Here is a 12,076-nt window from a genome sequence, read left to right as displayed (position 1 = left end):
TCAATAACAAAATGATGCATCTACTCCCAAATTGAACATTCAGTTTTTATCATTTTTTTAATTACATTAATTTTTCAAAGGTATCTTACAGGTTCTCTGTCATAGTACTATAAGATGCACCTGGGTTTTGTTAAATTGGTTCGTGGGCAAAATTTAATGGTAAGTGTAATGTTCAGGTCCTTTGAGAAAGATCCCGTCAGTACTTTCTAAGATATAGCGGTAACAAACAATTATCATTATCCAAGATGGTTACCTGTCAGCTATCTTGTTCATCGATCGGAGAAATTGTGGAAATCAACTTCAACTTCAAAAATCAAGATGGCGGCCTATTGGTCATCTTGATTACCGATTAGTCTCAAAATGCAATATGCACAACAAAGGTCATATAGAAATCTACTATGAAATTTGAGACAGATTCATACGGTGCTTTCTGAGAAATGGCGGTAAAAAACTGCAATTATCAAAATCCAAGATGGCGGCCTGTTGGCCATCTTGACGACCGATCGGTCCCAACTAGCTAGGGTCCTAGAGGAACATGCATATGAAATTTTAGATATATCCCTTAAGTACATTCTGAGAAATTGTGGTAAAAAGAATTGTTTATGGACGGAAGGACCACGGATGAAAGGTGTTTGAATAGCCCTTGATGGTAGGCTAAAAAGATCTGTTAGGTAGAAACGAAAAATTAAGATCCCAAATTAAGTCGACTTTTACGATCATACAACGGGGGCAGCTGGTAAAATTCTAACGCCCTCTTTGAAGAACTAGCCATGTAAGATAAAGGACTAAATTATATTCAAACCAATGATCTTAATTGGCTATATGCATTGCATAATAAAATATCAAGCCTTAATTTCCACGTTCAAAATGTATTTTCGAAGGAATATTCTGAAGATGCAGTCAAAAAGGCACAGAAATTTGTTTGTTTGTTTGTTTGATTCAATTAACGTCCTATTAACAGCCAGGGTCATGTAAGGATGGCCTCCCATGAATGGTGGGTGTTCCGTGTATGAAATGCACGGTGCATGTTTTGGGAGACTGCTATAGCAAGCCGTTTGGGTTTTTACATATTGAAATGAAGATATCTGTATTTCTACAACAATTAGAGATATCTGTATTTGAATTATAGATATCTTTAATTGAATTATAAATATCTTTAATTGAGTTAGAGATACATGTATCTGTATTTGAATTACAGATATCTTTAATTAAACACGAAATAACGATATCTCTAATTCAAATACAGATATATCTTATTCAATTAAAGATATCTTTATTTCAATTAGAGATATCTGCATTTCAATGTAAATAAAGATATCTGTTTTTAAAGATGCTCCACCGCTGACAAATGGTATTTTTTCACTATCAAAAACAGGAGCAGACGATTTAGTATTTTTCTTCGGTTACAAAAGTTACTTACTTTACACCATTACCACCATTGGGAAGTTTGAGCTTGTAATTTTACTTCAAGTTAAAATTACAAAAAATAATTAATTGCATCCCGAAAAAATTCCGTAGCACTATATTCTATATGGAATGAAGTTCTGATTGCGCATGCACCAAATGCAAAACAAATTATTTTATATTATTTTTTGTGTTAATTAGACACATATATACACGATTAAACACCAATTACTGTTCAAGTGACGAATATCATTTTTGCTCTGTCGGCGGTGGAGCATCTTTAAAATAAAGATATCTTTAATTCAAATACAGATATTCTTTAATTCAAATACAGATATCTCTAATTCAAATACAAATATCTCTAATTCAATTAAAGATATCTCTAATTGTTGTAGAAATACTGATATCTTTATTTTAAATACAGATATCTCTATTTGAATAAATGATATCTTTATTTGACATGAAATAGAGAAATCTGTATTTAACTATCAAATAGGAAAAACGACTGCTCCCTTGACTCTCCGTTTTGCGCATGACGGAAGTAAGCAGTAGTGACGCAAAATGGCGGGGAATGCAGACGGTGTTACAACGTATATGCTTTCAATATTGTTGCAGATATTTCACTAACATTGTGTATGCCTTTGCGCGCCATAGTGCATTGTGACGTCGTAGCTACCATGAACTAACACGGCTTTGTCAAGATCTCTCACTACGCACAACATTTTGGTGCCGTGATCATCGGGTCAACGAAATGGAACTTGGAAAGTTAAAATCGGTTCGTACGGGACATCGGGGTGCTGCAACTAAAATATTGAGGAAGATTTCAGAAGGTTGCAATTTTGATGAAGCTACGCTGGAAGAATACGTGAGGACTCTAACGGAAAAGAGAAATCTACTTAAGAAACTAGATGATCAGATACTGAATGCGATGACGGAGGATGAAGACATCGGAACAGAGATTGACGATTCAGATGAGTATATGATTAACTTAAATCTGAAGATTAAAGAACATTCTAATGCTTTGACAAAAAACTCAAATACAATGGGAAGAGAACGTCCAACTTTTACACGGGCTTTGAATCAGAGTCTCAATGCTAACGCCCCGGATTACATTCCATTATCAAACAACAACCATAAATTACCAAAGCTAGACCTACTCACATTTTTGGGAAATCTTCTTGATTGGCAAACTTTCTGGGACTGTTTCGAAAGCAGTATTCTCAACAAAGTGTGTTTATCAAATGTTGACAAGTTTAGTTATCTTCGCTCACTTTTGCGTGGGGAGGCACTTCAGGCAGTGTCCGGTTTTACACTGACGAACACTAATTACGGACAGGCAATCGATGTTTTAGTTGAGAGGTATGGACAGAATCACAAAATCGTGAACGCACACATGCAAAACTTAGTAGAATTACCTGCTCCACGAGACATTGTAAATTTACGGAGTTATTTAGACAAGACGAAAACCTATATTCGAAGTCTCGAATCTCTTGGTACCCACGCGGAATCTTATTCGGCCCTACTAGTACCTATCATTCTTAGGAAACTACCTCGTGCTTTTCTCAAGGATATTACGCGTCAGAACGGAAGTGACCACTGGGATTTACATTCATTACTAGGGAGTATCAAACAAGAAATATGCATTCGTGATTCAACAAATTTCGGAATCGAACGTGAACCCGACACAACAACTACTGCTACGTTTCTCACCAACGGTAACAACAGTAATCGTACCTCGCGGAAGTCAACCAATAGTTCAGTATCAACAAAGCAAGCAAAGTTCGATATCAATTCAAGACCGTGTGCGTATTGCAAAGGAATACATGCCCCTGTAAACTGTGATTTAAAAGAAAAAGGAAAAGACGAAAATTTTGAAAGAACACAAACTGTGTTACAATTGCATGGGATCACACAAAGTGGTCGATTGTAATTCGAAAAAGTCATGCAAAAATTGCCAGCGTCGACACTACACTAGTATATGTCCAAAGGACAACATTAATCATACAACGCGGACATCAGAACCAATTAAATCAGATGTGATCACTATGCATTCAGCGACACCTACAGCGTCTCACATTTTATTGAAAACGGCAGTAGCTGAAGTACAATCCACGAACGGAACAGGATGTGACGCGAACATAATGTTTGATGAAGGATCACAACGGTCATTTGTTACTAGACAAATGGCAGACCAGCTTGCCATGAAAACGATAGGTACAGAAGTCCTCAACTTATCTGGATTTGGTTCGACAAACGGCGAAATTAGCAACCTGGATAAAGTTCGTCTGCTCGTCATCGTCGTAAACAACCAACGTATCCCCATAGAGGCTAAAGGAATTAAAATATCTTCGCAATTACAACGCATTCTTCGTAGGTAAAGGAATTGAAATATCTTCGCAATTTGCAACTCGCTCACAAAGGCCCAGGAAATACCTCATTTGAAATACAAATTCTGATAGGAGCGAATTATTACTGGAATTTCATCATGGACCATGTAGCCAGCGGTAACGACCATACTACTGTACAATCTAAACTTGGCTATCTAATTTCGGGTCCTAGTAACGGAAACTCCAAGTCAACAAACATAAGGGTATACAAGGTCCTGACTGAGCATAAAGACGAATAAGTCAACCTGACGAAATCCTGGGACATTGAAGACATTCCGGATACGAAATACATCGGAGTTAACACTAAAATACAGGAATATCAGGATAACAAGATCCTACACAAAGATGGCAGATTTATCGCAAGGCTACCATGGAAAGAGGAACATTTTCAGCTTCCTTCAAATAGACCTGATGTTTAGCTGAGACTTAAGAGTGTTGTACAACGTCTAAAAAAGAACCAGGAATGATCCAGGTATACGACAGTATCATTAAAGATCAGAAAGAGAAATGCTTTATCGAAGAGATCAACGATGATGATGGAAAGAACGATGTTCATTACATACCTCACCACGCAGTGAAGAAAGATTCACTGAAGAAAGACTAGCAGGACTGAAGAAAGACTGCAGCTGCAAGGAATCCAAAGGATCACCAAGTCTGAACGATTGTCTTGGAACGAATGCTCCGCAGTTAAACAACCTTAAAACTTTACTCACAAACTTTCGGATGAACAAGTATGCAGTTACAGCGGATATTGAAAAGGCATTCCTACAAGTCGGGCTAGATGAGGAAGACAGGGACTACACACGCTTTTTCTGGCTTAAGGATTACACATATCCAAAAAGCGAGATCGTTTCATATCGGTTCAAGGTAGTTTTGTTTGGAGCAACGTGCTCACCTTTTCTTCTCAACGCAACCTTGCTGAAATTATTCCAAGACAACGAATCTACAACAGCAACTACATTAAAGCAAAGCTTGTATGTAGACAACGTACTCAATAGCTTCACGGATGAGAATACTTTGCTGTCATTTTACCAAGAGTCTCGCAACTTACTACAGAAAGGCGGTTTCAATCTCCGTAGTTGGAATTCAGATAGTACTCAACTTACGGATCAAGCTCAATCGGACAGAGTTGAGGACTCAACAAAAGATGTCAAAATCTTAGGGATGCGATGGAACGTAGACAGCAATACACTAGGATATCCATGTCTACAACTAACACCACCTGATAAGTTGACCAAGAGAGAGATACCCAGTCAGTCGTCAAAGATTTTTGAACCCTTAGGTTTTCTGAGCCCCGTTACCATAAGAGGAAAAATATTTATGCAGGAATTGTGGAAACATAACTATACATGGGATTAGGAATTGCCTGAAAACGTGACAGAAAATGGAAGATTGTGAGCGATGAATTTAGAATTGCTACTAGCCTGAACGTCGCGAGATATATTCCTCAACAACAGGATATTAGAGCTAGTCAGTTACACATCTTCACAGATGCTAGTCCTCATGCATACGGAGCATGCGCTTACTTGGTGAACGGCGATAATTCAACACTTCTATTATCCAAGAACCGCGTTGCACCTTTGAAAGAAACTACCCTACCAAGAATTGAACTTTTGGGAGCAGTCATTGGTGCTCAGTTGGCAGAATACTTTGAATCAGTGTTAAACACAAACTTAATAACACTTTGGTGTGACAGTCAGATAGTGCTACAATGGTTGAAATCGGATAAACCGCTGAAAAAGTTCATTTCAAACCGAGTGACACAGATAAAAGAACTGACGGGAAAACATTCATGGAGATATGCACCCACAAACAGTAATCCAGCGGATCTTCAAACAAGGGGGATATCAGCCAAAGAGTTGTTGGATAATCCACTTTGGATTCATGGACCTAAGTGGATAATTAATCAGCCCGAATAGCCTGTATGGGACCCAAATAGCACGACAAAATTGATGATGTCGCAGGTCAAAGAGCATGCGGTAGAGGAGGAAATTCAACAAGAGGGATGTGAACGAGCAGTACCTCATATCCTTACCCTATCGAACTACAGTTCATACCAGAAACTGCTACGGATCACTGCTTACATACTTCGGTTTGCAAACAACTGTAGACAGAGCAAAAATGACTGATATAGGCATTGCGCCTGTTGTCTAATTCTTTTAACAATACCTTGTAATTTTCTTTATATTTGTATTGTTAATAAAATATTTCTGAAATGAAAAAAATGATCGGATCGATGGCGACATCATTTCGCAGGAACTAAACCAGGCGTCAAAATACTGGATCAAAGTTGTCCAACAAGAAAGCTATGGAGTTGTCAAGGAAAGTTTGAACAACACTAAACGGAACCACTTAATCAGACAGTTAAAGTTGTTCATGGATTCCAATGGATTGATCAGATGTCAAGGTAGGATACATAACGCACCATTACCGGACGACACAAAGTTTCGTTTCCTCTCCTCTTACCCAAGTCACATGCATTTACTAAACTCATTATAGAAGATACACATCGACGGAATTTGCATTACGGACCATTTTGTTTGTTTTTTGTTTGTTTGATTAATTAACGTCCTATTAACAGCTATGGTCATGTAAGGACGGCCTCCCATGTATGCGGTGTGTTGCGTGTATGTTGTGCGAGGTGCGTGTTTCGGGAGACTGCGGTATATTCATGTTGTGTCTTCTTGTATAATGGAACTTTTGCCCTTACGGACCAGAGGCAACGATCGTGACATTGAGGGAGAAGTTTTGGATACCAAGCATTCGACAAGAAGTACGGAATTGTCTACGCAAATGTGTTCCGTGTAGGAAAGTGACAGGGAAAAGTTTTCTTGCACCAGACCCACCACCACAAACTAAAGACAGATTGAAAGACGCTACACCATTTACAGTTACAGGAGTAGATTTTACCGGAGCTTTACATGTGAAAATGAAGAATTCGAGGGACAAAAAGGTGTACATTTGCCTATTTACTTGTGATAGTACACGTGCCATACATCTTGAAAAGGTGTCAGATTTGACCGAGGATTCATTCATTATGGGTTTTCGTCGTTTTGTTAGCAAGAAGTCTACCCCACAAACAATGATTTCCGATAATGGAACGACATTTTTGGCTGCGGCGGAGACAGTTAAATCTATTACAAATTCACGGGTTTTTAAGGAAAAACTACAAGAGCATGGAACAGAGTGGAAATTCATCCCAAAGAGAGCCCTTTGGTTTGGCGAGTTCTGGGAACGTTTATAGGAATAGTCAAAACAACTATATTCAAAGTGATTGGATCAGCCTACATTACTATAGAGGAGTTATCCACACTCATCTCAGAAGTCGAGATGATCATTAATGACCGTCCTATAACACACGTGTCCGTGGACAACAGAGATCCAGAACCACTCACTCCGTCACACTTACTTTACGGACGCAGAATATCATCACCCGTGTATCCCGATGAAAGACAGACTCCTCATGAACCAGTTTCACATGTAATATTAAACAACCAGTATTCTCGTGAAACGGAAATACTGCAACATATCTGGACACGGTGGAAGAAGGAATATCTCACATCTCTACGAGAATTCCAACGCGCATCTGGTACCGTCCAAGAAACGATTAAGATTGGTGATGTGGTACAAATTCACGACGATACGAAACGGATCTATTGGAAATTGGGAGTAGTTGAGGACCTTATCATTGGAGGCGACGGACACGCGAGAGCTGCTACAGTGAGAACACGTAGCGGGAGATCTAACAGACCCATTACAAAACTGTTTCCGTTAGAAATAAATATCAATGAACCAAGAAGAAGTGAGAGACTGACCAAATCATAAAAAAATTACACAACGCGAACAATAATTTTAGTTTCGTAACCTTATTACATCAATGCACTTTTGGCGACCCCAGTATGTCGCAGATATTTCACTAACATTGTGTATGCCTTTGCGCGCCATAGTGCATTGTGACGTCATAGCTTTGTGACGTCACGTTTGTAACGTTATTATTGTTAGAATGAATAAACCACGACTTTGTCAAGATCTCTCAATACGCACAACAAATATTATTACAAGCGTTTCATTAACATTGATCAGGATTAGGGAGTAGTCATTATTTTCTTTGTGTTTCAAAATTAATCTTTGTACTGAGCAAACACGTGGAAATACAGATATCTTTAATTCAAATAGATATATCTCTATTTTCAATAGCGATATCTCTATTGCAAAGTAATTGAAGATATCTTTAATTCAATTAAAGACATCTCTATTTTAAATAGAGATATCTGTATTTGAATTAGAGATATCTGTATTTAAAATGAAGACATCTCTATATAAACAAAATTAAAAATATTTTTATTTAAAATATGGATATCTTTAATTCAAATAGAGATATCTCTATTTTGAATAAAGATGTCTTTAATTGGACAATAATTATAGATATCTCTAATTAAAATAAAGATATCTCAATTACGATTAAAGATATCTGTAATTCAAATAGTGATATCTGAATTTGAAATAGAGATATCTGTAATTAAAAGAAGATATTTCTATTTTCAGTAGAAATAGAGATATCTGTATTTAAATATGACATGTCTTTCTTCAAATAGAGATATCTTTATTTAAATTACATATATCTTCAATTAAATATCGATATCTTCATTTTAAATAGAGACTTCTTTAATTAAATAGAGATATCTTCATTTCAATAGGTAAAAACCCAAACGGCTTGCCATAGACTGCGGTATATTCGTGTTGTATATAGTGAAACTCCTGCCTTCTTTATAGTGCTATATCACTGAAGCATGCTGCCGAAGATACCAAGCAACACAACCCACCCGGTCACTTTATAATGACAACGGCTTGGCCAGTAGTCTTACTTCCTGTATTTGCTGAGCGCTACTACCACTTTTATAGACATTGGTGTTTCCCGGCCAGAGGACAGAAACCAGAGCCTACCTCACAGAGACGAGCCCAAAAGTGAGACGCTGTCCAGGGAGACGTTAGGAAGAAAAAAGTTAGTTAGGAAGAAGAGAAAAGATAATATCCTAAATTGAGTCGCCTTTTACAGACAGCATATACAATTCTTACCCCTACCTGCTATTGTCATGGAGCTTCAAAATCCTTGAACATCTTTGTTTGATTAAATAAAAGTCCTATTAACAGCCAGGGAAATGCAATGACGGCCTCTCATGTATGCGGTGTGTTGCGTGTATTCAGTGCGGGTGTGTGTTTTGAGAGACTGCGGTATATTCCTGTTGGGACTTCTTGGTCGTCCCACCCATTTTTTGATATACATCAACGATATTGTCAACTCTGTATCTTGTAACATCAAACTCTTGCTAATGACTGCTTCCCTTACAAAGAATCAAACCAATAGTTTGTTTGTTTGATTAATTAACGTCCTATTAACAGCTATTGTCATGTAAGTACGGCCTCCCGTGTATGTGTTTTGTTGCGTGTATGTTGTGCAAGGTGCGTGTTTTGAGAGACTGCGGTATATTCATGTTGTGTCTTCTTGTATAGTGGAACTGTTGTCCTTTTTATAGTGCTATATCACCAATAGACGATTGTAACAAATTTCAAAATGAATCAAAGTCATGAATGACAAATGAAATTCAATGCCAAAAAAATGCTCAATCATTAACATCTCCAAAAATGAAAAACATTTAAAGACTTTTTACACAACAAAGTCCTTGACAACTTAAATTCAAGGAAATACCTAGCGGTTACTTTCACTTCAGAACTTAATTGGAACCAAAAACATACCATACAAGCAATCACCATCAAAGCAAATAAGATAATGTCAGTACTGTCAGTTTTGTTAGTTTCCTTGCCCCCAGAATTGATGCCTGGCTTAGGTAGAAGGGATAGGGGGAGTGTAGCAGACTGCTGTTCAGTATTGTACCTATCCGCCATTCCATAAGGCGACTAAATTTAGAACCTTGTTTGTTACTTTCTTCCTAGCTTGCTTTCTACTTCCTAACGTCTTCCTTGACACCGCCTTATGTTTGGCTTTCGGTTGAGCACATGTCCCTGTGAGGAAGGCTCCAGGTTCTGTTCCTTCGCAGAGGTACACCATAGTCTATAAAAGTGGTAGTTTCTGTGTCAGTATAAATGAAGTGGGACGACTTGTTCGCCTGTTGTCAGTATAATGGAACTGGGTGTGGTTTGCTTGTTTGGCGTCTTCGATGGCATGCTTCAGTGGTGATTATACTATAGTCTATCGATTTTGACACACTTTACTTAAAGTTGCATGTGCCATAACTCAGGGTGTAGGAAGCGGGGGAGGGTGCAATTTTGACACGATTTACTTAAAGTTGCATGTGCCATAACTCAGGGTGTAGGAAGCGGGGAGGGGGGCAGGACGGGGGAGTAAAACATCCCCCATTTTCGCCGACTGAAATGTAAATGGTCCTCCTGGGGAAGCAAAACATCCCCCATTTTCGCCGACTGAAATTTCTAAAAATGCACATTTGAAAAAAAGGGATCCTCCTGCTCATTTTTCATTTTAGAAAATTTTCCGCTGCGCGGCGCATTTCCTAAAACGTTCACATAATGTTAAAATCTTTAACAGTAAAAATTCAATACACATTAACTAGACTAAAAATGTCTATCAAGGGATTCTACATACTATTTAAAAAAATGTCTCTTAAAAGATTCATTTGTTTATATGTCTTAGCACGACAATTAATTAATTATTATTTTGAATTACAAAACAATGCGCCGATGGTGTGAAGCCGGTATGTTCAGATCGAGCAGAGTTGCGTAATGATATGACGGCATTAACAATTATCATTTCTAAATGCAGGTTCTTTAAATTAAAAATACCATATTAAGAACGCTTTAAAATCATTAAAATACATCGTAAAACTCATCTCAGCCATTCTTAAATTCTTATTTAATTTTTACCCGTTGGAGACCCTCGGACCCCCTCAAACATCAAAAACTCGCTATTTCGGATGCTCGCAAATTCATCAAAATGTATCGTAAAACTCATCTCAGCCATTCTAAATCGTAATATTTTTCCCGCGGGAGACCCCCTGGACTCCCCAAACACAAAATCTCGCGCCTTCAACGCTCGCAAAATCATCAAAATACATCGTAAACTTATCTCAGCCATTCTAAATCTTAATATTTTTCCGGTTCAGACCCCCAAACACAAAAATTCGCACGGCAATTTGCGTATTAATTACTTTTTTAATTGCGACGCCACTGTCTGTAAATATGTACAAGGATTATGTGTAATGATATATGAAAAAAAGTATATAAAGGATATATGGTTATGTGTTGAATTAAAGAATTAATCTCCTCCTGTGGGTGGGGGAGGTTTACAAAATATTGAGGACCTTTGCTATTTCGGATGCTCGCAAATTCATCAAAATGCATCGTAAAACTGATCTCGGCCATTCTAAATAGTAATATTTTTCCCGCGGGAGACCCCCCTGACCCCCCAAACACAAAATCTCGCGCCTTCGACGCTCGCAAAATCATCAAAATACATCGATAAGGCTTGATGGATCAAGCTGTGAAAATCGTTCAAAAGGACAGACATGAACGATGCATTGTAAATATTAATTAGAACACTGATTTTATGCCTTATTATTTTTTTCATGCTATGGAAATATTCCTGAAAAATCACTTTAAATTGAATAAACACTGTCACTCAACGTATAATTAATAAACACTGTCAAAATATGTAAACATAATAGTTTTTGGCAGCCCTGCTAAAATTATTTTCAGCTGTTATTTATTCTCAAAATATTAGTAAACATTTGGTGGCCCTGCAGGTAGGACATTAGAATTGTACCTGCTGCCCATATTGCATGATCGTAAAAGGCGACTAAATTAAGGGTCCTATCTTTTTTCTTCTTCCTAACTGACTTTATCTTCCCTAATGCCTCCCTTGGCACAATCTGATTAAAAATACAGATCCTTTAAATAACCACTCCGTTCAATAGAGGAAATGACAACATCCCATAAGCGGTCATGTTCGGATGACGTTTTACCACGCGTACTTCAGATCAAATACATTTTCTACACATTGTTACGTCAATTGATAACGCCATTTCGTTCCAGTATACACATACATTATGTACATTAAGCTTTGTTGTGCATTTTAGGCGAGATGACTTCATACACGAAAATAATTCGGACAGCTTTTTCAAACTATTTCGTCTCCAGTCAAGATTCTGGCAGTGCCAATTTGATTGGCCATTTCCCAAGGTCATCTTGACGTCACCCCTAATGGGATGTTGTCAGATCCTCTTATGAAACGTTATGATAATGAGGATCTGTAT

The 12,076-nt window shown here is 37.7% G+C and overlaps 1 protein-coding gene across 1 annotated transcript; it reads left to right on the top strand.

Annotated features, from left to right (window-relative positions):
* The first annotated feature begins 2,155 nt into the window (after positions 1–2,155).
* LOC138319683 (uncharacterized) lies at positions 2,156–7,616 on the top strand. Its single transcript, XM_069262829.1, has 4 exons — positions 2,156–3,206; positions 3,460–3,778; positions 4,367–5,043; positions 6,952–7,616. Exons 1-4 carry the CDS (start codon positions 2,156–2,158, stop codon positions 7,614–7,616), a joined length of 2,712 nt encoding a protein of 903 aa, XP_069118930.1.
* Positions 7,617–12,076: the final 4,460 nt, after the last annotated feature.

This window comes from Argopecten irradians, chromosome 3 (assembly GCF_041381155.1).
Source record: "Argopecten irradians isolate NY chromosome 3, Ai_NY, whole genome shotgun sequence".
Taxonomy (NCBI): domain Eukaryota; kingdom Metazoa; phylum Mollusca; class Bivalvia; order Pectinida; family Pectinidae; genus Argopecten; species Argopecten irradians.
The sequence above is the reverse complement of the archived record's forward strand: the minus strand, read 5'-3'. Positions and strand labels throughout refer to the sequence as shown.